General features: G+C 43.6%; 1 protein-coding gene across 1 annotated transcript in view; it reads left to right on the top strand.

The window, feature by feature from the left end:
• LOC126456842 (hexamerin-like) overlaps positions 1 to 27679 on the top strand; it is a 49455-nt gene that overhangs the window by 5078 nt on the left and 16698 nt on the right. Inside the window, exons 2-5 of the mRNA XM_050092655.1 lie at positions 8599 to 8726; positions 20406 to 20564; positions 21989 to 22166; positions 25113 to 25417. Coding sequence (XP_049948612.1) covers positions 8599 to 8726; positions 20406 to 20564; positions 21989 to 22166; positions 25113 to 25417 — 770 coding nt within the window. The remainder of the gene's footprint in view (positions 1 to 8598; positions 8727 to 20405; positions 20565 to 21988; positions 22167 to 25112; positions 25418 to 27679) is intronic.

Raw genomic sequence — 27679 nt, 5'->3', positions numbered from 1 at the left:
ATTGAAACCTCCGTCTCTGTTTATTAGGTTTTCTGACATCTTTATTACACAGCCTCCAAACTCGGCGTTTACACCCCGACATTGGTCTGGTCGTATTTCATTTCATGATTATATCCGAGGCAGTGCTAGGCGGCAGCTGATTTGCTTGGTTGTTTTAGTAAGGTGTTTTGGTGATGTTCATCGCATCTCTCCTCGACTGTTCTGATTGCCCCTTGTAAGACACGCCACATGCGCATGGAATGCGACACACACCCGACTTTCAGAGGTCTACACCGTCTTTAACATTATAAAGAATACTTTTTGTGTTAGTCGAAGGGAGTGGAATACGCCGAATGCCATATTTCCACAGAAGTGTTATCTTTCCCGATACTGCGCTAGCATAAGGTACATAAGCCACTTTTTACTACTTTTCCTTAGTCACAGTCTTAGCCTGTTTCCCAGAAGTTCTAGATTCTTTTCTTATGGCTTGTCCTGCTCAGCAAATGTTTCGTTTCTCATCTCCTTCCACTTCTAGGGAAAAACCCGCCCGACTTCACCATTCTCGTTTCTACTCTGCTAGATACTCGAATTCATCTACATTTTTTTTGCGTAACATTTTTTCTGCAGTTTTCTTTTGGTCTGGTTGTTGTTCGTGTGGTCTTCAGTCCGATGTCTCTTTATCTCTCTATAACTGTCGTAGAGTACATCCATTCCAAACTGCTTACCGTACTCAAGCCTTGGTCCCCCTCTCCTACTTTCACACTTCATTACCAAATTGACGGTTCCTTGATACCTCACGCTGTCTCCTACCAATCGCTCAACTCTTTTGCTCAAATTCTGGCACACATTTCTTTTTTCCCAATTCGACTCAGTGCTTCCTTTTTAGTCATTCCATTTACCTATCTAATTTTGAACATTATTCTGTAGCGTGATATTTCAAAATCTTCTTTTACTTCATGTCTGAACTTCTTATCGCCCACAGTGCACTTCCGTACATGACTACATTCCAGAAAAATATCTTCAGCGTAGACTTCCTAACAGTTAAACCTACATTCAATATTAACAAACTTATCTTTTCAGAAACAATTTTTTTTTCTATTGCCAGTCCGCATCTTATGTCCTCTCCACTTTCACTGCCGTGAGTTATTTTGGTGCCAAATTCCAAGACTCGTCAACTGCTTCTAGTGTATCATTCCCTAATCAAATTCTGTCAGCATCATCTGATTTAGTTCCACTACATTCAATTGCCATTGTTTAATGTTTTTTAATACTCAGCTTCTAACCTCTTTTCAAGGAACTATTCTCTCCTTTCAACTAGTCTTCCATGTCCTTTGCCATCTCAGACGCATGATTTTAATTCCTTCTCCTTGAACTTTAATTCCATTTCCAAATTTCTCCTTCGCTTCCTTTACTGCTTGTTCAATGCGCAGATCGAATAACATGAGTGGCAACAAACTTGTCTCACTTTCTACTCATCTACTGCTTATCCTTCATGGCTCTTCTAACTGCAGCGTGGTTTCTGTACAAGTTGCAGATTACTTTTTGCTCGCATTTTACCCCTGCGACCTTCAGAATTTCAAGATGTGTTTTCCTGTCAACGATATGAAAAGTTTTCTGTGAGTCTACAAATACTATAAAAGTAGGATTGACTTTTTCAGTCCAAGTAGTGGCCTCGCATGTTTAAATACTTCTCCGGAACTCAAAGCGATCTTCATCGAGATCGCCTTCTACTAATTTTTCAATTCTTCTGTAAATAATTCTTATCAATATTATGCAACTGCATGAGGCCTAAATGCTTTTCATGCTCTTTTTCAGACACTTAGTAACTGTAAGAGATCCTCCAAACCAGAAATTTATAAATGATTGATTGTTTCATTACATGATGCTCATTTAACACAATTTCTTTACAAAAATTTCACCGTCATATTGTTTCTGGAATACAGGCAGCTTCAATGTTCTTCGATTTCGCTCACTGTAAGCAGTAAATCCAGATCTTTTGGGAGGCAGTAATTACTTGATCTGCTGGTTTGCGCAAACCATTCTTCAATAAACCTGCCCGCTGACGGTTTAACTTCGACTATTGCTATCGTACTTCGCGAAGATTCTGATTGCTTCCCACGTGTTCCTTGAAAATTGTTTGAATCTCAGTTGAAGTATCGATTTTCTTGAGTCTTCTTTTGCGTATAGTGTCGGTCAGAGCTCAACATTTCGTCACATCGCCCCCATATCGACACTTGGACATTTCTACAAATCTCTTAACATTTGTTAAATGAAGAAAAACACAGCTTTACTGTCACGTCGATGAGATCAGAAGAAACGTGGCAGGAGCTCTGATTTTACAAGGGTGATGCGGGGAAACGGTTGATGTGCCTTGAAATAAACTACCGGCCATTCACCATAAGTGACCTAGGGAAGATCACAGCAAACGTGAGTCTGAATTACCAGGTGCTTGAAGCCCGGCCCTCCACAGTAAGAGTCCGGTCTCTTAACAAGTCCGCCATCTCCATTGGTTCACAGTTGAACAGTTCTTTGAACTAAATACTGATTACACTGTTACATATTCCTGACATACTGATGATTGGAACAGCGACCAGCACAATCAGAAAAACTTATTCGTTTTTGTGTACAGCCACAAATTCGTTATTTTGCTAATTCTTTTTTTGTTACACTACGGAAAAAATGTCGTATTCGCTGTCAGTTGATGTTACAGAGCAACAGTCCACCTTTATAAACCAATGAAAGTGTGTTATTTTGTTTTCGTTTTTAAGCGATTACTGTTTTAAATTATTCAAAGCAAACATAATATAAGATTGTGCTCCGGCTCTGTCGCTGACGGAACTTCAACCTTTAACCTTCCCTTCTGTTCCAGTCAACCCTCGCTATAAATGAATGACATTCATAATAGAAATAACCATTTCGTAATAGGCGTCGTGTAATCCGGTGACAAACGCTGCCAGAACGAACCCAACTTAACTGTAGTACGTTTTCCTGCCCGAAACTTAGCGGGGTGTCAGAAATAATTAGCAGTGCAGGCATTTTCGGTAGCAACAGGTACCTGCTGCGCCTCTTAATGGAGAACCGCTGTATGGGTGTCAGGCGCCATTAACTGCGGTAGATTCAAAACAGCGACGATACCATTGGAAACTTCCCACACAGATCAGTTTAAACACTGCAGTTACTGGGGTTACAAATGTTGTTCATCTCCAGGTGAAGAAACAAAATTCTTCGAAAGTGAAATCTTATTTTTTCTTCAAATCACCAGTACCCATCTGTCACGCCCCAAGCCACATAATAAAATCAGTTAATTACGTGTTTCATTGAACATTTGCACAATTTCTATCGAAATGATGTGGAAAGTATCAGTTTACACGCTTTGGTCTGTTGTGATTGCGGCTGCATTTACCGATTTCTAAACAGAACATTGGCTTAAATTTAATAAAAATTTACATATTAGTCTTTGTTATGTTACAAGTGAAAAACAAAGTATACGTTTCTCTCCTATTCTGCACGTGCTGCCGGTGTTTAATAAAATAGTAGTTTATGAAACAAAAGAAGCTGTCCAGCAAAATTGCTTCAGATTATATTTAAACTTTACTTTGTTAGCAATCAGACAGTTTATGTTATTGGGTAAATGATCACAGATGTTTGTGGTTGCTTATACGGGGGTGCGGCAGCGTTCATAGTAGGATATTAAAAACACACCATCAGGCAGTAACTGTAATTTATATTACCTTTTATGTCAATTAATAGGTAAAGGTATACCATTTACTAATGTGTAAGTCATTGTCCATTGCGTGGATTACTTTTTGAATATGACTCCTGTCAAATGATGCCCCCTCTGCACAACACATTCATCGAGGCAGCGTTGGGAGCTTTCCATAACTCGGCGTGGCGTAATCCCTGGGACATTGCCGACGGCAGTTCTCATGCGATCCTTCAACTCAGGAATGGTGGCACAACGTGTTCGGAACACTTCTTGCTGCAGGTAGCCCCAGAGGAAAGTCTGCACATGAAAGGTCAGGTGAGCGAGGCGGCCAGGAAATGTCACCAAAACGGGAAATTACTCTACGGGGAAATGTCTGTCGCAAGAAATCCATGAAAATTCTGGCCACCATTCCTGAGTTGAAGATCGCATCAGAACTGCTTCGGCATTATCCCAGGGAATACGTTATGCCGAGTTAACGAAAGCTTCCAACGCCGCCTACAAGAATGTGTTGGGCAGAGGGGGCCTCATTTGACAGGAGTCATATTCATAAAGTAATCCACGCAATGCACAGTGACTTACACATTAGTAAATGGCATACCTTTAACTATTATTTGACATAAGAGGTAATAAATAAATTACAGTTACTGCCTGATGGTGTATTTTTAGTATCCAACTATGAACGCTGCCGCTCTCTGTAGAACTCGTTTTTCAATCACTCACAGCTTTAGCAGTCAGAGAAGAAGCTAATTTCTTCTTCTGTTGTTGTGCACATTACCAATATTCTGAAATAGCGATGGATTATTCATGACGAATTTTCTTAGCTGATCCCGTAATGAATACGATTCTTGAAGGATGTGGAACGAATCAGTGCTTTGCTCCTTGTCGAGGGGCTTACGAAATGTCTAGCTCTACCAAATGATGTTAGGTGGCACGCTGTACACGCATTCGGCAACGTTGGGAAAACGACGGTTAGAATTCCTCTCGAGTAATCAAGATTTAGATTTCCTGGGGTATCCTTAAATCTCTTAAGGAAAATGACAGTATATTTGCATTGGCGCAGCGCCGATTTGCTTTCCCCATTCTTCCCCAATCAAAAAAATGGTTCAACTGGCTCTGAGCACTATGGGACTTAACTTCTGAGGTCATCAGTCCGCTAGAACTTAGAACTACTTAAACCTAACTAACCTAAGGACATCACACACATCCATGCCCGAGGCAGGATTTGAACCTGCGACCGTAGCAGTCGCGCGGTTCCAGACTGAGCGCCTAGAACCGCGAGACCACCGCGGCCGGCCCCAATCAAAACTTGTGCCGTCTCTCCTGTGAATTCGTCGTCCACTGAACATTAAAACCGTAATCTAAAACAATTATCATTTATTCTTTAGCCTCAGTTGCACATTTACTACATGACATGTTTCTATCTCTCTGAATCATCTTCAGTTCTATGTAGCTGTGTCAGTGACCCGTAGAGTGTGTCAGAACCTCGTATCACAGTACTTTGCCCCATATCACAGTACTGCACTCAGATTTGAGGTTGTTACTCAGGCATGACGGGTTTCTGACGCAACTACGTTGACCTGCAGATGATCCAGAGAGATCGAAACATGTCATGTAGTAAATGTGTAGCTAAGAGCGACGAATAAATGAGAATTGTTTTAAACTACAGTACAGTTGCTGTTCTCGAGCAAAGTACAAAAAGTATGAAAGTATATAAAAGCATAAAAGTATATAAAAAGTATAAAAGTGAAAACCGTAACTTCCCTCCCGTTGATTAACACCAAATACTGCTATAAGCACGAAGGCTGTAACGGCCAGTGCCAATTTAAATAAAATTCTTTTGCACATTAGGCCGCGAAATTTTAAATCTGAAACGACTTTTAAAACCGCCGTTTCGACCGTCTTTGCAGCGGTGACTAAACCGACAGCCAAGAAGAGGACCACCACAGATAAGTTAAAATGTCGGTTTTAATGGTTTTAGTTTCAAAATGACTCGACGTGATGCGCAAAAGGATTTTATAAAAACAACACACATTATTGTTACTATTCGCTTTTGCGCAATCAATGCTTCATTCTTAAGTCATGTGTTAGTGCATAAAACTTAGTCATGAGACATTAAACGATGGAAATAAGCAGATGCTGAGGGGATTAGATTATAAATGAGACAAAGTAGTAAAGGAGTTTTGCTATTTGGGGAGCAAAATTACCGATGATGGTCGAAGTAGGAAGGATATAAAATGTAGACTGGCAATGGCAAGGAAAGCCTTTCTAAAGAAGAAAAATTTGTTAACATCGAGTACAGATTTAAATGTCAGGAAGTCGTTTCTGAAAGTATTTGTATGGAGTGTAGCTATGTACGGAAGTGAAATGTGGACGATAACCAGTTTGGACAAGAAGAGAATAGAAGCTTTCGAAATGTGGTGCTACAGAAGAATCCTGAAGATTAGATGGGTAGATCACATAACTAATGAGGAGGTACTGAATAGAATTGGGGAGAAGAGGAGCTTGTGTCACAACTTGACTAGAAGAAGGGATCGGTTGGTAGGACATGTTCTGAGACATCGAGGGATCACCAATTTAGTACTGGAGGGCAGCGTGGAGGGTAAAAATCGTAGAGGGAGACCAAGAGATGAATACACTAAGCAGATTCAGAAGAATGTAGGCTGCAGTAGGTACTGGGAGATGAAGAAGCTTGCACAGGATAGAGTTGCATGGAGAGCTGCATCAAACCAGTCTCAGGACTGAATACCACAACAACAACATGTTGCAAAATGAGAATTAAATCATGTGTAACATCGTGCGAAATTCAAACTTACTTCTTTTGAAATAATTAAGCAATACCCCTGCAAAAATAGAACAGTTTGCTGTAGAATACCAATTGCGCTATCTGAGCAATTCTCACGGAGTGTCTCAACGCTTCAGTTTGATGCAGGATTCTCAAATAGTTCAAATGGCTCTGAGCACTATGGGACTTAACAGCTATGGTCATCAGTCCCCTAGAACTTAGAACTACTTAAACCTAACTAACCTAAGGACATCACACAACACCCAGTCATCACAAGTCAGAGAAAATCCCTGACTCCGCCGGGAATCGAACCCGGGAACCCGGGCGTGGGAAGCGAGAACGCTACTGCACGACCACGAGCTGCGGACAGGATTCTCATTTCTTGTAAAATTTTGCAGACACAGGGAGAGCCTGTGAGGAATTTAGAGGAAACTAGGGAAGGCGTATGGCGTACTGACACAGCCGTTCAGCGAGACGTGATTCACGGTCCGCGAAAGGCAGATATCTGGATTACTTGCGGGAAGCATACAGATTCAGCTTGCCACATGCTGCCAACTCAATGTACAGTCCGCAAAAGAGAAAAATAATTGCATCTCGCTTTCTGAATAGCTTCATGATGGTACTTGTGCCTCCACATTGCGTATTACAGATCTTGTAGCGAGTTACTAGCAAGGAACATGCTCCGGGCTCAAACTCTATAATGCATGCGTGTAGATGGGCACCCGACATGCAGACATGCAATTCGTATTCTAAGGGTGCAAGAAAGTTTCACTGCCGGTATGTGGTCTGCAAAGAGAGGAGGCAATGGCGTATTACTCATGATCACCTGACTTCCCGCCGACGTCGTGGATTAAATACCAAACCACAGAATGCCATGGAGTTATGGTATAATATTGTTAACAGAGGGTATGTCAGCCAGATTGAGACGTCACTACACTACACGCTGATTGGCCAGAACATTACGGCCACCATCCTAGTATCGACATAAAACCATCCACGCGATAGCAGTGTCACTTGGCAAGGAATGACTGCGTCAGACACACATACGGTGCATGTGGTGGCAGCGAGTGTTGTGTCACTGAGTGTTCTGTCCGTCTGTACAACGGGGAAGGCCCTAGAGGCTTGAAACTTTCAAAATAGATCAGAATTCGTTGGCGATGCAATATTAACTGACATTCTTGTTTAGTTTGTGTTGGAAGATACATTTTTTACTATTGCTACTTCCCCCTTAATCTGTTCCATTCGCTAACGTTTGGCGATAAGAGCGATTGCTGGTAAACTATCACGGTATTTTCACCACATATACGTAGCAGAAAGCAGTATGTAGTTGATCCAAAGAAACTGAAAAAATCTGAAATTTTCCATGTCTGTTGGTTGTAATCTCATCAAAATGTTTGAAAATTTCACACACCCAGGACCAAGAAGCAGAAAATAGTTATTTAAATAACACAAATTTTTAACATAACATGACGAAAAAGGATTAAATAATTTCCCCTAGCCCCATGCAGACTCCTATTCCTTTACGGACAGTCTTCGAAACTTGTGCTTCAGAATTTTCAGTAGCTACAACAACACTCGTGATGTTTAAAACGAAACACGTGCAGTGCATGCAATAGATAATAGTAAGGAGTGTAGACAGTTTCTGTCGTTGTGAAAAATCACACAACAGTGCAGTTTGCAGTACAACGAAACTGTTAATGACGCTGGTGAACTGTTCCATGCATCAATAGTCACTGCATGCGCTTCACATCTTTCGTTTTAAATTTTATAAATATTCTCACAGCTATTAAAAATTCACAAGCCTGAATTTTCAGGACTATCTGTATAGGGTTAGGATTCTCTATGTTATTAGGAGAATTTTTTTATGGTTTCTATACCGTGTTGAAAACGTGTTACATAAAAAAACTTATTTTACTTAAATAATTATTATTAACGTTGCATTGTTCTGCACAAAAATGACCAAAATTACTCCTTTGGGACATCCCAGTCAGTGGCGACAAATATTTACAATTTTGTTACCGGAAAAGATATAAAGAACCCGTTTGCACATGTAGTCCTATCTGTGTCGTCCTTCAGGAAACGAAGTCCTCCTCTGATTTTGATAAGTGGCTTTACTTTCTTTCTTTCGCAGCTGACCAGGTACAATTGACGCGCCACAAGGACATCATACGACTGCTGAAGCATTACCGCCAGTCGCCGCTATGGGAAGACATGGCTACCATCGCCAGGGACTACAAGCTACAGCCCGAAAACTACCAGGTAATGACACGGAAGGCCGGCTGTACTCGCAGCGGAGGAATTAGTAATGTGGCGGTAGGAGATTGTACTGCCGCGCGTTTCCTCTACTCACCAGCAGCTCTAACGTGAACCTAAAATTAGTGTGTCTTAAATATTCAATATGAAAATTAAAAAAGTCAAGCAAAGAAAATAATCGGAAAGGGCTTCCATTATTACCACATTTCCTCTCTCACATAGTGAAATTTTTTGCTGGAGGGACTGATGATAACTTTGACTCTGTAGTTCTCTACACAAAATTTTTAAAGTCACATTAAAAAAAGTACATCCCTCCACTTCAAAACAGCCACTGTTGCTTTACTAAGCATGTTAATAAAATATTTTTTAACCACGCCGTATAACACTTGCCCCTTTGAGTAGAATCATCTCACGAAAACCTTCCCTCCGCAGCAAACTCATCATCAATTGGTCGCTATACGTTACTCTTACTTCCCGCCTTTCTCAGCTTTTGTTAACAAACTGAAAATTTTCTGTCTTGCAAACCACAGAATTAACTGCGATAATACTACTACGGTACTGAATGAGGAAAACCGGAAGTAGGGTGTTCTTATTTTCACTTAACGGTAGATTATAAACTCATTTTTTTTTTTTTTTTTTTTTTTTTTACTGCATTTTGAGGTCGTGTCAACGATGTTTGTGGCGTAGAAGCGCAGGCTGTCAATACATTTAAGTATATGTAAGTTATAAATAATGACTGTTTCAGTACATTTTTAATACTGTTTCGAAAATTTTCCGTTTGTAAATAAAACGTCAGGATATTAGTTCTGAGGTTTAAAGTGAAGTACTACACGGAATACCATCTCTACGGATAAAACCAACTGACTTGTTACAGGTGCTGCGGAAAATCGAGAGGTAGTTACGTGTTCGAGCATTCGCCGCAGCTGTGCAAGAGTTTACGCAATTGTATTTGTTGTAGGCTCACAGTCTTAGACTTTTTAAAAGATTTCATATTCGCCGTTACTGAATATTTATCATTTTCCGATCCTGTGGTCATTTTCGAGTGGTTTGCGGCCACACGATCGCGCAGGTTGTCCATCCAGATGGTGTGCACCTGGCAGTAGACTATTGCTCTGCTTGAGGCGGCAAGACAACAACCCGCATGCGAGTTGTCCCTTCTGGTCGCTTGCCTACATCATACCTCTCATCACTTGCGATGCAGCTACGCGTGGCCAGAGAGTGAAACTTCCCGTGCAGCGCACCTGATTGACAGACTTCGTAAGCGTCCGCTAAAGTGCGTTCGACTGTAGCAGACACAATGTATTTTTCACGTGACTTCATTTTTTACACAAAGTAGCCATTGCTAGAAGTATTTCGAAGTAATTTGCTTGCACCTAATAGTGCCACGCGTCCCACTTTTGTAAGGACAATACGACTCCAGCTAGGATGCTGCTCCAAGAAACAGCGGAATTTCTTTTCCTAAGACTATGTATTAAATACAAGAGTTAAAAATAAATTATTGGAACATGAAATCATGACTATAGGTCCAGAATTTGAGTGTAACGGGATATTTTGTAATGCGTTGTCCAATAAATTATTTGTCCCATTTTCTGCGAACATGCGAATGCTTTTTTTTTTTTTTTTTTTTTTAAAGTTCCAATCGGTGGTGAAATTACGACGACAATGAAAGTCCGATGAAGCTTTACGCCGGTATGTTGTGCAGTGTCTCTACTGTGTCCGTCGATAGCGTCACGCCACAGTTAAGAGTGCACAATAGTGTCTCCAGCCAAGTGTGAATTGCGCTCCTGACATTAGATTTCTTCATGCTGAGGGGTACCGCATGGTTTCATGCAGCCCAGATAACGGACAGATGTTCATGATGTAAGCAGTCACGAAAGGAAGCGAGTGCCAACCGATGACCTTGTTCTGCGAGTGTATCAGGCAATTCCAGAAAATCGTCTACTAAGTACAATTTAGAGCAAGGGAAGAGGAATGTTGTCATCAGGAATCGTTCTTCTGCATGAAAATGGCCGGCGACAAGGTGCTGCTGCAAGAAGGACATTCCTGGAGCGTTTTCTATAAGAAGTGTATGATCATCTACCATACAGTACAGACGTGAAATTGGAAATTTGTGGTAAGGACTAAGGAAGCAAACCGCTGAGGTCATCAGTCCCTAGGCTTACGCTCTACTTTATCTAACTTACGGTAAGAACAACACATACACACCCATTCCCGAAGGAGGACTCGAACCACCGACGGGGGAAGCCGCGCGAACCGTGACAAGGCGCCATAGACCGCACGGCTACCCGCTCGGCAGTACAGACGTGACTCCCTCCGATTTTCATCTCTTTGCTCACATGAACCGCTGGCTATGAGAACAGCATCTCACCAAGCTGTAAGCCAGAGTGGAAACTGGCGAAAAGCGCAGGTGTCTACCTTCTACGACGAGGGTATTGGAAAGTCAGTACGACGCTACCACAAATGTCTGAGGCGGAGTGGAGAACATGTAGAAACGTAGCTGCAAGGTTGTAGATGAAATATTTTTCATTTTCTCTGTGGTTACCACTTCGCGACAGATCGGACCCTGAAAAAAATAGCCGTTGTATATGCATGGAAAAATGGCTTTCTATGCATTCAGTTCTTTTTTAAGCGATTATGAAGTGCTCGAACCGTTCTTTTTCATAACAATTGTCAGCAAGGGGTCTTCTTATAGAACAAACCCACGCATATTATCTGAGTATTTTGGAATAAAAGACCCTTGGTCTCCGATGGCTCATTACACGGTGATTGCATTTCGTTTGATTTATCACTCCCATTTATACTTATTCCTGCACTGCACTGAAAATATCTGCACAACAGTGCAAATGTGCAGTGCATGTGCTGACTGACTCGTCTGGACATAATCTTGTCATTAAATTCAGTGCAAGAGCGGCAAATCGGCGCTATGCTAAGCTGTTCGCGTCGCGACAGCAACCACATCACAGTGCTTTTGAGGCTTTCTGAAGTTTGTTGCATTACTCCCTGTCTTGTATGTTTTGATGATTACATATTATAGGCTTTTTCGCTGTTGTCAAGCTAATTTCACAAAGAAATGGTAACTGATGTAACAATCCGAACTAATTATAGTTACATTTTTACTCTGTAACGAGCTGTGCATGCAGTAATAATATCGGCTGTTGTCAGTTATTTCAACTCCTCACCTCCTTTCTGTCCCTGTCGTCATCTAAGTATGCCCTTTGGATCTCTTACCCAAAGCGTAATTCGTTTCACTTGATATAAGTCACATAGCTATCGAGTTTGATCGAAATCGCTCCAAGCGTTCCAACGTTGTGATCAGCTTCACAATTCACCCTCTTACCACCCACACTCCCTCATTGCGGATGTTTTGAGTTCTTTACCTCCTCTGAATTTTTTCTAGTTATTACGTCAAACGTGTACCAAGTTTGGTTGAAGTGGCTCCACGCACTCCAGAGTTCCAATCGCGCACCCCTATCCTATCCCTAGAGTTGTTATAGGTACATTAACATATTTTACGGTTCGTAGGTCCCACGTGTTCCAATCACCCCTGCTGCTCCTCTTAGGAGCGATAACGGTGCATCACACACAGATTTTTTTTTAAAGTAGGAGTACAGTGTTTAGTTGAAATAATTATATACAGTCTAAAGTTTGAACTCTTCCTCCCTTGAGATGCTAGATGTATCTTAACAACACAGCACTGTTTCCCAGACACAAACTCAAATGTGAACGAAATTCAGTTGCAATAGCTCCAGGAGTTCCACGGGTACACTGTGACATACGCACTACACACGTCAGTGTGCTCCCTGCCGCCGTTGGATAAGCAGCTGAGCAGCAAGTCGTATACTCCTAGCTCACTCATTTGTTACATAGTTTAATTCTTAATTTCTTTGCGTGTTTTTGGTACTTGCATTGTTTAATTCATAAATTTCGGGCGTATTATAGTATTTGAGAGTTGTAGCAGCGCGTTTTAGTACCTGAATAGTGTAAATTCGCGTAGTCGTTTGTCTACTGTTTTTGTTTTGAACGGCCAGTGTCGGTTGGTCGCAGTCAGTGTGCTCCCTGCCGCCGTTGGATAAGCAGCTGCAGCAGCAAGTCGTATACTCCTAGCTCACTCATTTGCTACATAGTTTAATTCTTAATTTCTTTGCGTGTTTTTGGTACTTGCATTGTTTAATTCATAAATTTCGGGCGTATTATAGTATTTGAGAGTGTAGCATCGTGTTTTAGTACCTGAATAGTGTAATTTCGCTTAGTCTCCTTCCGCCGCCGAGCAGTGTCAGCAGTGCGCAAGTAGCAGCATTACTGCATTTACTAGGTAATCTTGTATTTTAATAACCGTTTAAATTTTGTCGATTTGTTTGCGCTCTCTGTAGATTAGTTCAGACGTTCTTTGCAAAACAGTTTTTAGCATGGATAGGGACTGCAACTGCTGTGTTCGGATGCAGGCTGAGTTGGCATCCCTTCGCTCCCAGCTTCAGGCAGTGTTGGCTTCGGTCACACAGCTTGAGGCTGTTGCCAATGGGCATCACTGTGGGGGTCCGGATGGGGGTTTGTCGGGGACGGCCAGCTCGTCCCACGCATCCCCTGATCGGACTAAGACTGTGGTTGCCCGGGATACTGCCCGCATTGAGGCTGATCCCTCACCTGTGGTAGAGTGGGAGGTCGTTTCAAGGTGTGGCAGGGGGCTGAACGGAAAGCCTCTCCAGTTTGTCTGACGAACCGGTTTCAGGCTCTGTCTCAGGCTGATACTGATCTTCGGCCTGACATGGCTGCTTGTCCTGTTCCAGAGGTTGCCCCTCAGTCTGCAAGATCCGGGCAGTCGCAGAGGGTGGGCTTACTGGTAGTTGGGAGCTCCAACGTCAGGCGCGTAATGGGGCCCCTTAGGGAAATGGCAGCAAGAGAGGGGAAGAAAACCAATGTGCACTCCGTGTGCATACCGGGGGGAGTCATTCCAGATGTGGAAAGGGTCCTTCCGGATGCCATGGAGGGTACAGGGTGCACCCATCTGCAGGTGGTCGCTCATGTCGGCACCAATGATGTGTGTCGCTATGGATCGGAGGAAATCCTCTCTGGCTTCCGGCGGCTATCTGATTTGGTGAAGACTGCCAGTCTCGCTAGCGGGATGAAAGCAGAGCTCACCATCTGCAGCATCGTCGACAGGACTGACTGCGGACCTTTGGTACAGAGCCGAGTGGAGGGTCTGAATCAGAGGCTGAGACGGTTCTGCGACCGTGTGGGCTGCAGATTCCTCGACTTGCGCCATAGGGTGGTAGGGTTTCGGGTTCCGCTGGATAGGTCAGGAGTCCACTACACGCAACAAGCGGCTACACAGGTAGCAGGGGTTGTGTGGCGTGGGCTGGGCGGTTTTTTAGGTTAGATGGCCTTGGGCAAGTACAGAAAGGGCAACAGCCTCAACGGGTGTGGGGCAAAGTCAGGACATGCGGGGACCAAGCAGCAATCGGTATTGTAATTGTCAACTGTCGAAGCTGCGTTGGTAAAGTACCGGAACTTCAAGCGCTGATAGAAAGCACCGAAGCTGAAATCGTTATAGGTACAGAAAGCTGGCTTAAGCCAGAGATAAATTCTGCCGAAATTTTTACAAAGGTACAGACGGTGTTTAGAAAGGATAGATTGCATGCAACCGGTGGTGGAGTGTTCGTCGCTGTTAGTAGTAGTTTATCCTGTAGTGAAGTAGAAGTGGATAGTTCCTGTGAATTATTATGGGTGGTGGTTACACTAAACAACCGAACTAGGTTAATAATTGGCTCATTTTACCGACCTCCCGACTCAGCAGCATTAGTGGCAGAACAACTGAGAGAAAATTTGGAAGACATTTCACATAAATTTTCTCAGCATGTTATAGTCTTAGGTGGAGATTTCAATTTACCAGATATAGACTGGGACACTCAGATGTTTAGGACGGGTGGTAGGGACAGAGCGTCGAGTGACATTATACTGAGTGCACTATCCGAAAATTACCTCGAGCAATTAAACAGAGAACCGACTCGTGGAGATAACATCTTGGACCTACTGATAACAAACAGACCCGAACTTTTCGACTCTGTATGTACAGAACAGGGAATCAGTGACCATAAGGCCGTTGCAGCATCCCTGAATATGGAAGTTAATAGGAATATAAAAAAAGGGAGGAAGGTTTATCTGTTTAGCAAGAGTAATAGAAGGCAGATTTCAGACTACCTAACAGATCAAAACGAAAATTTCTGTTCCGACACTGACAATGTTGAGTGTTTATGGAAAAAGTTCAAGGCAATCGTAAAATGCGTTTTAGACAGGTACGTGCCGAGTAAAACTGTGAGGGACGGGAAAAACCCACCGTGGTACAACAACAAAGTTAGGAAACTACTGCGAAAGCAAAGAGAGCTTCACTCCAAGTTTAAACGCAGCCAAAACCTCTCAGACAAACAGAAGCTAAACGATGTCAAAGTTAGCGTAAGAAGGGCTATGCGTGAAGCGTTCATTGAATTCGAAAGTAAAATTCTGTGTACCGACTTGACAGAAAATCCTAGGAAGTTCTGGTCTTACGTTAAATCAGTAAGTGGCTCGAAACAGCATATCCAGACACTACGGGATGATGATGGCATTGAAACAGAGGATGACACGCGTAAAGCTGAAATACTAAACACCTTTTTCCAAAGCTGTTTCACAGAGGAAGACCGCACTGCAGTTCCTTCTCTAAATCCTCGCACAAACGAAAAAATGGCTGACATCGAAATAAGTGTCCAAGGAATAGAAAAGCAACTGGAATCACTCAATAGAGGAAAGTCCACTGGACCTGACGGGATACCAATTCGATTCTACACAGAGTACGCGAAAGAACTTGCCCCCCTTCTAACAGCCGTGTACCGCAAGTCTCTAGAGGAACGGAGGGTTCCAAATGATTGGAAAAGAGCACAGATAGTCCCAGTCTTCAAGAAGGGTCGTCGAGCAGATGCGCAAAACTATAGACCTATATCTCTTACGTCGATCTCTTGTAGAATTTTAGAACATGTTTTTTGCTCGCGTATCATGTCATTTCTGGAAACCCAGAATCTACTATGTAGGAATCAACATGGATTCCGGAAACAGCGATCGTGTGAGACCCAACTCGCCTTATTTGTTCATGAGACCCAGAAAATATTAGATACAGGCTCCCAGGTAGATGCTATTTTTCTTGACTTCCGGAAGGCGTTCGATACAGTTCCGCACTGTCGCCTGATAAACAAAGTAAGAGCCTACGGAATATCAGACGAGCTGTGTGGCTGGATTGAAGAGTTTTTAGCAAACAGAACACAGCATGTTGTTATCAATGGAGAGACGTCTACAGACGATAAAGTAACCTCTGGCGTGCCACAGGGGAGTGTTATGGGACCATTGCTTTTCACAATATATATAAATGACTTAGTAGATAGTGTCGGAAGTTCCATGCGGCTTTTCGTGGATGATGCTGTAGTATACAGAGAAGTTGCTGCATTAGAAAATTGTAGCGAAATACAGGAAGATCTGCAGCGGATAGGCACTTGGTGCAGGGAGTGGCAACTGACCCTTAACATAGACAAATGTAATGTATTGCGAATACATAGAAAGAAGGATCCTTTATTGTATGATTATATGATAGCGGAACAAACACTGGTAGCAGTTACTTCTGTAAAATATCTGGGAGTATGCGTACGGAATGATCTGAAGTGGAATGATCATATAAAATTAATTGTTGGTAAGGCGGGTACCAGGTTGAGATTCATTGGGAGAGTGCTTAGAAAATGTAGTCCATCAACAAAGGAGGTGGCTTACAAAACACTCGTTCGACCTATACTTGAGTATTGCTCATCAGTGTGGGATCCGTACCAGGTCGGGTTGACGGAGGAGATAGAAAAGATCCAAAGAAGAGCGGCGCGTTTCGTCACAGGGTTATTTGGTAACCGTGATAGCGTTACGGAGATGTTTAGCAAACTCAAGTGGCAGACTCTGCAAGAGAGGCGCTCTGCATCGCGGTGTAGCTTGCTGTCCAGGTTTCGAGAGGGTGCGTTTCTGGATGAGGTATCGAATATATTGCTTCCCCCTACTTATACCTCCCGAGGAGATCACGAATGTAAAATTAGAGAGATTAGAGCGCGCACGGAGGCTTTCAGACAGTCGTTCTTCCCGCGAACCATACGCGACTGGAACAGGAAAGGGAGGTAATGACAGTGGCACGTAAAGTGCCCTCCGCCACACACCGTTGGGTGGCTTGCGGAGTATCAATGTAGATGTAGATGTAGATGTAGATGTATATTATTCAATGAGCTACCTGTCCCAGCCTTAAATGAGTGGAACTGAGTATTCAGCGCTAGACGACGTAGCGGTAAATTTGTTTACAGGTCACAGCGTAGAGTTATGATTAAAATTCAGAGAACGACGTTAAGTAGTTGAATTTTAACAACGAATTCTAATATAACTTAAACGATTTAAGCAGCGCACACCAGGAAAGTTCTTAGGAGGTATAACTTACTCGGCAAGCATCATATTTCAGAAAATTTACAGGAAATATTTATGAGTTATATAGGGTGTCCCAGAAATGTTGCGATGAATTTTGAAGGAGTTAGTAAAATTTTCTCGGGCTTCCAGCCAAGTCAGGTAGTTAAAATCCCACGAGCTTTCGACCGAGCTCTCCTCAGTCATTGTCAAGTGGTAAGACTGACTGCTGTGTCGCCGTGACCGCGTCGTTATATAACCGCACTGCTGGTTGTGACGTCACTAGTGCTCTCTTCCTCGACATATACGGAATGTTTTCATCCCGCGTCCGCCCCGCCCGTTTTAACCTCGCGATGGCCGGGTCCCAGGCTGTGTTGAGCTGCAAACCGCCGTTCTTGTTGATGGTGTTTTTATTTTTATTTCGATAGTTTCTCTTATGACGCTATACCAAAATCCCTTCGGCCTCATAACGACAGATGTTTCGTCGAACAGAATTCGCTGTCCATTTTCTAAGACGTGTTCTGCCGCGGCTGATTTTTCTAGACAGCGAAACGTAAGGACCTCTCGTGTTCCATCCGGCGTTGCTCCACAGTGTGTACTGTTTGGTCGACGTAGTAACAGCCACACTGACATGGTATCTTGTACACTCCAGGCGTTCTAAGCACTTGATCTTCCTTCACAAGCCTCATGAGCTGTCGAATTTTTGCTAGGGACCTGAACACCGATGAAATGCTTTATCTCTTCAAGAGCCGGCTAATCTTCCTCGACACTGTACCACAGCAAGGCAAAAACACAAGTTTCTTGCTTTCTTCTTCGGCGATGTTCTCTTCTCTGATGGTGTGTTTCTTGCGTGTCACACCAGATATAGCCTGTGACACCTGTCCGTGGCTGTTCCCGTTTTCCCGGAAGACTTTTAGGAGGTGGCTCAGTTCTAGCGGCAGACTTTCAGAGTCTGAGACGACTTTAGCACGATGGAGTATTCAGAACGCCACGTTTTTGTGCAGGATGGTGGTGGCTGAGAGCGTGCAGGTACCGATCTGTGTGTGTAGGTTTCCTGTAGACACTGTGGCTGAGGTGCCCATTGGTTTTCTGTCGAACGAGGACGTCATGGAGTTGTAGAGGGCGCCTTGAGGAATAAATCCAGGATAGGAATCCATGTCCAGAAACATCATCCAACGACGTTGCAGAGTGTCAAAGTCATACGTTCCGGCGCCAGCCATTAGGCTACCCCTTCAGCAGCAAACGTGACTTTGTACGCTGACGAACCATAGGCGGAACGTCTGTGGTGATTTTTTTTTTTTTTTTTTTTTTTTTTTTTGTTATTCAGTGATCGCAACTGATTGCCACGATCACCAGTGGAGGGGATGGAGCTAGTTGCTGTGTAGAAATACTTTGTCCCCTATGAATGCAGTACTCTGTTGCCTTCGTGGATGACAGTTTTCGACACAGGTTTCCATCTGCAGCTTTTTTTCTACTGTATACCGAAAAACATTGGAGATTTTCAAGCTATCCAGGAGGAAAAGAAACTGTGGTTGGAAACCCATGTCCGAAACCGTCGTCCACCGATGTAACAGAGCATCGCATTCATAAGAGACAGGGTGTTTCTACTCAACATTTAGCTCCATCTTTTCGACTGGCGAGACGTTCCACCTACGTTCTATCAGCTTACAAAGACACTTTTTATGTTGAAGGACCCATAGCGTCATTGGATGATGTTTCCAGACACTAGTTCCTATACTAAATTTGTTCCTCAGGACACCCTCTACAACCCCTCGAAGTCTGTTTCAACGTTTCTGGGACACTCTGTATAAACAAACTTTCCTCGTGAGCCGGTGTGTCTGTTAGTGAAAACTTCATCAAAATATCTAGGGTAGTTCCTGGGATTATCCTTCACACACAGACAGAGAAACGCTGAGGGGGAACTTTAAATTACACATACGTATAGATTATGTCTGCTAATGATCTGGTTGAGATCAGAACATCCACTAACGTGATCTCTCAGGCGTTTTCGGCATCTACATCCATGTTGTTGTTTCCGTTTTATGCAAAAGAAATTGGACGACTGATCAGTCGTCTTCTTAGTGTGCTGTAAGCAGTGTTATGCGTACGATAATGGTCGAAGCAAACGAAATGAATTAAAATTTGTGCTGCGGCCGGGTCTCGAACCCATTACACCAGCGTAGGACGGTGGTCAATATTACTACACGAACTACCTAAGCTAAGTACCCTCCCTAACACAAACTTCAATTCATTTTTCCCTTACATATTGTCACTACAGCCAGGGCTCTCCGATATTGGCAAGCACCCCAGCATTGGACGTAATGGGACGTCCTTGTACCAGTTGGTGATCTAATAGATCTTATAATTAAATGTTTCCCTGAGATCATTATCGTAGATAATAAAAAGAGACTTAAATGCCTCAGGGAAGCATTTAATTATAAGATCTATTAGATAACCAAATGGTACAAGGACGTCCAATTACGTCCAATGCTGGGGTGCTTGCAAGTCTCGGAGAGCCCTGGCAGTAATGACAATATGTAAGGGAAAAATGAGTTGAAGCTGGGGAGGGTACTCAGCTTAGGTATTTTGTTCAGGAATGCTGGCCATCGTCCTGTGATGGTGTAGTGGTTAGCATTTCTCCCTGCTAAGCAAGAAGACTCTGCTTCGAGTCCCGGCAAAGCACAAACTTTAATTCATTTCGTTTCTTCGATCATTATAGTAGATAATAAAAAGAGACTTAAATGTCTCAGGGAAACATTTACTTATAAGGTGTGTTATGTGTATTCACTGTGTATTAAGCTTCAGTCAGCGAATATGCATAACACAGCTTACAGCACCTGAAGAAGACGACTGGGAAGTCGACATGGTCGATCGCCGAAGTATTATGCATGCAGTTAATCAACAACCCAGCTGTACACCAGAAAACACGTCATACATCCACTAATTGCCTGAACTATAGTGTAATCATTGTTCGGAGATGACACTTGGCCTATAGTGCCATTTCATCTCGGTACGGTCGTTCTGAAGAGCCTGACAATGTCGTACAATCTCAAATTCACTGATGCTGAGGACAAGGGGTATCTGACGTTTATTTACAAAGTTTATGTTTCGGTTGAAACCCTTTGTCCTTTTGCTCGCTCTCAAAGAAACAGATCTACCCCAGTAGAGCCTGTGTTTTGTAAACGAGTAACACAGCCGATTGGTATCGTATATTTGATACAATCTACGCACTGCTTACAGGTGCCAGAATTAGTGGAAGAGTTCACGCGGATGGAGCAGAGCGGTGAGTTTCTGCCCATGCAGCAGCCCAGTTCCGTGTTTGATGACCACCATTTGGATCAGATCAAGCTCTTCTTCGACTTGCTGTACCACGCCAAGGACTACGACACCTTCTACAAGGTACGTAGAGCACCATAGCATGTGTGTGGTGCCGCATTAATAATTAATGTAATGATTATTTGTACATGAGGCTAGTAACAATTTCATGTACTTGCACTGCTTAATTAGAGAGCTAGATTAATACTTCTGCTACAAACGTCTGATTTATTGGCCTTACAGATTCAAGGTTTGAAGGAAATAACAAAACGGTAATTTATAAATTTTCTTTCCTTCTCCGCTCCTTATGTTACTGGCATTCTTCATCAAGGACGTAACCTTCGGCAACAGTTGAGCAACGCAACCGTGTGAAATACTTCCCTCTGAAGCTGCCTTCTACGCGCCACATTCGTTTTTAATATAACTGATATTTTGCTATTCGCCGTGGTCTAAGATTCAGACAACCAGCTCCACCGTTATCAATTTGAAAGACGGTGCTGTCTTCTCTCAAAGAATTCCTCGACCACTATAGTGTGCTGAGTTCGTTATCAGGAATTCAGTTCGACAGCAACTGCATTAACGTCACGGTTATATTCGTTCAATTTCCTGTATAAAACTCGACAGATTATGATTATATTGTCTATCATTCAGGTGCTCCTATAGTATAAAACTGTTGCCTTTGTTTCAGAATAGCGATATTAGGGAAAAATTACTCTTATAGTAATAAATACACATCTGCATCCACATTTTGTACCACCTAGTCTTCGTTTCGGTTATAAATTTTTTCAGGCAATTTTTAGAATCACATAAATATACCCTCTCTCTCTCTCTCTCTCTCTCTCCTTCTGTGTGTGTGTGTGTGTGTGTGTGTGTGTGTGTGTGTGTGTGTGTGTGTGTGTGTGTGTGCGTGTGTGTATGTGTGTGTGTGTGTGTGTGTGTGTGTGTGTATGTGTTGTGTTGTGTTTGTGTGTGCCTGTGGTTCAAATGGCTCTGAGCACTATGGGACTTAACATCTGTGGTCATCAGTCCCCTAGAACTTAGAACTAATTAAACCTAACTAACCTAAGGACAGCACACAACACCCAGCCATCACGAGGCAGAGAAAATCCCTGACCCCGCCGGGAATCGAACCCGGGAACCCGGGCGTGTGTGCCTGTGTTTCGACTATGTGGTGCATTTGCTGTATTGATGCTGTTGATACTGATGTGTGCATATTTGTCTCTCTACGCACGTGTGTCATGTACGCTCACTTTGTCTTCGATCATTTACTGGTTTTTAAGTGACTGTCTAATACGTACGTTACCTCCAATAGCTCCAGAAACAGATAATTTCCTTGTGACAATAATATATACTGTACTTGTCGCCATTGTCTTTTCTGATACTTTTCATGACCTTTCACTTGCCTCCAAGTGTTCTATGTTCTTTGCTTTATATCGTATTATTACAGCCGAAGCTGCGCCTAAGATCATGAAGTAGCGACTACTCCAACATTACTTTACGTTTTGCAGACGGCCCTGTACCTCCGCGAGCGAGTGAACAGAGATCAGTTTATGGTAGCATTCCTCACGTCCATAAGGATGCGCCAGGACACGAAGGACTTCGTCTTGCCTCCCCTCTACGAAATATATCCGGAGCTCTTCATTACCTCTGACGTCATCCAGCAGGTCTACGACGCCAGACTGGGAGGTAAGGAGGCACTGCTTAAGGCCAGCGGCGGATCGAAAAGCGGCTTTAAGACGAAATGTACTGCATGCACTCGTACATGTATATGTTTTCCTTCCTATAAGTACTGAAGTGGCGTAAGTAAGGAATTAAACCTGATCCATGAAATCAGATATTCACATGCTTTACTGTTGTTCGCGGACAGGCATTATTCTGCCGCGCGGGATTAGCCGAGCGGTCTGAGGCACTGCAGTCGTGGACTGTGCGGCTGGTCCCGGCGGAGGTTCGAGTCCTCCCTCGGGCATGGGTGTGTGTGTTTGACCTTAGGATAATTTAGGTTAAGTAGTGTGTAAGCTTAGGGACTGATGACCTTAGCAGTTAAGTCCCATAAGATTTCACACACATTTGAACATTTTGAACAGGCATTATTTTGAGGAAAAAAGAGTGATATTCATTTAACCAACTGCTCAATTACAATGAATTCTTAAATGGACCAATGGGCACACTACCTTCCCATACATCAAAAAGGCTGTCACTCAACACCTGAATGATGGCAGAACACTGTGCCCTGATTGATGTCCATCACAGACAAACATTTCGGTGACGGACGAAGTGACTAGTGATAGCAATTTCAATTGTTAAAATAATTTCTTTACAGAATATGTTGTCCCCCAATAGTATCAATAACTATTTGGAAATCTAAATGAATTAGTTCTGTAATGGGCTCCGATGATCTCACGCTGTAGTAAGCTTCGCATTCCTACAACATTTGAACTGCGATACTCAAATCAGATTATAATTTCAGGAGGAGGAGGAGGAGATTAGTGTTTAACGTCCCGTCGACAACGAGGTCATTAGAGACGGAGCGCAAGCTCGGGTGAGGGAAGGATGGGGAAGGAAATCGGCCGTGCCCTTTCAAAGGAACCATCCCGGCATTTGCCTGAAGCGATTTAGGGAAATCACGGAAAACCTAAATCAGGATGGCCGGAGACGGGATTGAACCGTCGTCCTCCCGAATGCGAGTCCAGTGTGCTAACCACTGCGCCACCTTGCTCGGTATAATTTCAATCCACACTCCATTCAAAAGTCAAAATTCGTATAGATGGCATACATATTACTCTAGAGTGGAGCGTTACACATCCAGAAACAGCATGCCCTTCACTACTGCCACGCCACGGCTCTGAGCACTATGGGACTTAACTTCTGAGGTCATCAGTCCCCTAGAACTTAGAACTAATTAAACCTAACTAACGTAAGGACATCACACACATCCATGCCTGAGGCAGGATTCGAACATGCGACGGTATCGGTAGCGCGGTTCCAGATTGAAGCGCCTAGAACCGCTCGGCGCCCTTCACTAATGCAACATATGAGTGACCCCTTTTCATATGGAGTGTGTTCAGTTGGGAGAGCAGTGCACTAAGCACATTTCACTTAAGCCGTTGGTAGAGGAAGAAACAGCTGTCGTTCGACAACATGATATCCATGAGAAGTGATCTTGGAGTTATTAAAACACCAAAAAGGTTGGTTCAAATGGCTCTGAGCACTATGCGACTTAACTTCTGAGGTCATCAGTCCCCTAGAACTTAGAACTAATTAAACCTAACTAACGTAAGGACGTCACACACACCCATACACCCATGCCCGAGGCAGGATTCGAACCTGCGACCGTAGCGGTCGTTCGGTTCCAGACTGCAGCGCCTAGAACCGCACGGCCACTCCGGCCGGCGAACACCAAAAAGTTTCCTGTAATGAAGCACTTGTTGGGGGTTCTTGTCAGAGCGTCTTAGGTGTGTTCCAAAAACCGAAGCAGGAAACAATCATAGAGGAAATACTCCCAGTTTTTCCTACATAAACAATCCGTCCAACCACAAGGATGATTCGTTCTAGTGTTGTCGCTTAGCGCAACGAGTTGGCGTAGTGGCGAAACACTATAACCGTTTTCGGCAAGTGGTGTAACCCTGTTGGCCAAAGCCTTGCCTGCATCTAGCATTCAGTGCATTCAAGGTGTTTGCAACGATAGATGTCACAACAACACCGAAGATTAAACTTCCTGGCAGATTAAAACTACGTGCTGGACCGAGACTCGAACTCGGGACCTTTGCCTTTCGCGGGCAAGTGATTTTCCATCTGAGCTACCCAAGCACGACTCACGACCCGTCCTCGCAGTTTCAATTCTGCTAGTACCTCGTCTCATACCTTCCAAACTTCACAGAAGCTCTCCTGCGAACCTTGCAGAACTAGCACTCCTGGAAGAAAGGAGCTTCTGTGAAGTTTGGAAGGTAGGAGACGAGGTACTGGCGGAAGTAAAGCTGTGAGGTCACGGCGTGAGTGGTGGTTGGGTAGCTCAGACAGTAAAGCACTTGCCCGGGAAGGCAGAGGGCCCGTGTTCGAGTCTTGGTCCGGAACACATTTTTAATCTGCCAGGAAGTTTCGTATCAGCGCACACTAAGCTGCAGAGTGGAAATCTCATTCTGGAATCATCACCCAGGCTGTGGCTAAGCCATGCTCCGCAATATCCTTTCTTCCAGGAGTGCTAGTTCTGTAAGGTTCGCAGGAGAGCTTCTGTGCAGTTTGGAAAGTAGGAGACGAGGTACTGGCGGAAGTAAAGTTGTGAGAACGGGTCGTGAGTCGTACTTGGGTAGCTCAGTTGGTAGAGCACTTGCCTGCGAAAGGCAAAGGCCACGAGTTCGAGTCTCGGTCCGACACACAGTTTTAATCTGCCAGGAAGTTTCTTAACAGCGCACACTAAGCTGCAGAGTGGAAATCTCATTCTGAACACCAAAGATGACTCTTTGTTATATCCTTGACAACATTATAATGTTCTGCTATAACTTTACTGACAGAGCAAGTAATGTGACAAAACATGATAATGTACGTGATACAAGAAATATCTGTCAGAACCAGATAGCACTATTTCACTCTATGTACCTGGACTGCGTCACTGAAAGGTGTGGTGTCTGTTCACAGGATACGCCTCCGGCGGGAAGCCCTACTACATCCTGGCCAACTACACTGGCTATCCGACTGCCCACACACCCGACCAGAGGCTCTCGTACTACCTGGAAGATGTCGGACTCAGCGAGTTCTTCGCAGACTTCAACTACCGCTTCCCGTACTTCCTCAGCGCTGCCAACTACACCATGGACTACGGAAAAGTCCGCGGTGAGGTCTTCTACCACGTCCTGCGCCAACTGTTCGCCCGCTACTTCCACGAGAGGTTGTCGCTCGGCCTGCCAGATGTCTCCCCTATCAACGACGACAAAGTCTCACTGGTAGGCATTTCTTTACAAACTCACCTCTGACGGGCATTCACAAGATGGCTACGACTGTCTCCTCTCGTCTCGTGTTCCATGCAACATTCCTCCCTTTTCCCCATCTTCCCCCAACATAACTATTTCCATCGTCCTTACGATCTATTTGTAAGACCCCTACAAACCATGGATCTTAGCGTGATGGGGTGGCATGCATCCCTCAGCGATGCACGTGCAGCCACATGGGGAGGGGATACTTACAGAGATGTTCCTGAAGAGGGGTAACAGCTTTTTCTGTAGTTGCAGGGGCAGTCTGGATGATTGACTGATTTGGTCTTTGACGTTGACCGACATGGTCTTGTCTATGTTGGTACTGCAAATGGCTGGAAGCAAGCCATTACATTTCCCGAGGACATGGAGCTCTGCAGTGGAAAGCTGCACTGAACCAGTCTTCGTACTGAAGTCCCCGACAACAACAATTGCCTATGAATTCTTCTGTTTGTGTGTATACCAATCCTACCTACTGACACCTGCACACCTCCTCTGTACAGCTGCTGTGATTCTGCCCTGGTCTCCTACCTGATGAGATCTTGGCATTATCGCTCTAGACATTATTCAAAAAAAGCACACACTTTGCACCACCTTCTGTATTTCTTCACCCTTTTATAATTTTCATTTACATGAAATAGCTCCTTGTGTCTTATGTAACATTCTCTTGGAATACATTCTTCGTTCTCTACACACTTCACACAATATTTTCGCTTCATAATTCATTTCTTATATTCACAAGTCTCCCATCACTGGGTCGCACTGGACATATATTTAAACTGTAAGAGCTAGCCCGTAAAGGAATAAAATCTAGATAATTGAATACATCATTTTTCTGCCCTTACAAGCTTCACATTTACAGGGTGTTTATAAATGAATATTGGGGTTTTAATGCTTTATAATATTTATTACATTAAACTTACAGTTATAAATGATATGTCAAATGAAAGAGCAACGCAAACAGTTGTGTTTGGCACCAGTGCGCATGCGCAGCGTGCAATGTTTCCGCCGCAATCCGCTAGACAGCGGTAGTAGCGAAGATGGCGACTAGTGAACAGAAAGCGTTTTGTGTTTTGCAGTTTGCAAAGACAGAATCTGTAGTTACTGTGCAACGCGCGTTCCGGCTGAAGTTCGGTCGTGATCCTCCAAGTGATAATAGCATTCGTAGATGGTATCATCAATTTGAAAATACCGGCTGTCTTTGTAAAGGGAAGAGCACATGACGACCAAGAAATAGTGAAGAGACTGTTTGAGCAAGTGAGAGACTCGTTCACTCATAACCCAAAGAACTCAGTCCGGAAGGCTAGTCATGAATTACAAGTCCCCGTGTCGACTGTTTGGAAAGTTTTAAGAAAATGCGTACAACTACGTCCTTACTGTTTACAGTTATTACAGGCTTCACAAACGAAATGTTGTTTCATGACGATGAAGATTTTCTGGATCATGTTGTCTTCAGTGATGAATCGTCCTTTTACCGTAGTGGGCATGTTAACACCCACAATGTGCGCATCTGGGGCTCAGAAAATCCTCACGAGGTGGTACAAATGTAACGAGATTCCCCTAAAGTGACTGTTTTTTGTGCCGTATCCCAGCGGAAAGTTTATGGGCTTTTCTTTTTTGGTGAACCTACTGTAACTGGCACTTCCTACCTTGACACACTAGAGCAATGGCTCTTCTCTCAGTTGGAAGAAGATGAGTCAGAGAACTTCATTTTCCAGCAAGATGGTGCACCACCTCAATGGTATAGCGAAGTACACGATTGGTTGAACTTCACTGTACCCAAGCACTGGATAGGCCGCAAGGGCCCCAATGACAGGGCTTTCTTTGCATGGCCTCCACGTTCACCTGACCTAATGCCATGCGATTTTTTCCTTTGGGGCTTCATCAAGGATCGTGTGTACGAGCCTTCGCTACCAGCAGATCTCCCTGAATTAAGAAACCGGATTGAAGTAGCTGTTGCTACCATCACTGAAGACATACTTATCAACATTTGGCAACAACTCGGCTATAGACTTGATGTGTGCCGCGTGACAAATGGTGCTCACATTGAACATTTATAAGGTTCTTGGTAAAACTGTGAGTTGCTCTTTCATTTAACATATCATTTATAACTGTAAGTTTAATATAATAAATATTATAAAGCGTTAAAACCCCGATATTCATTTATAAACACCCTGTGCTTTTGTCCACTGTTGGGTCTTCAGTTCCACGAAATCTTTGCAAATGTATCATTAA

Source organism: Schistocerca serialis, chromosome 2, assembly GCF_023864345.2.
Source record: "Schistocerca serialis cubense isolate TAMUIC-IGC-003099 chromosome 2, iqSchSeri2.2, whole genome shotgun sequence".
NCBI classification, from domain to species: domain Eukaryota; kingdom Metazoa; phylum Arthropoda; class Insecta; order Orthoptera; family Acrididae; genus Schistocerca; species Schistocerca serialis.
The sequence above is the reverse complement of the archived record's forward strand: the minus strand, read 5'-3'. Positions and strand labels throughout refer to the sequence as shown.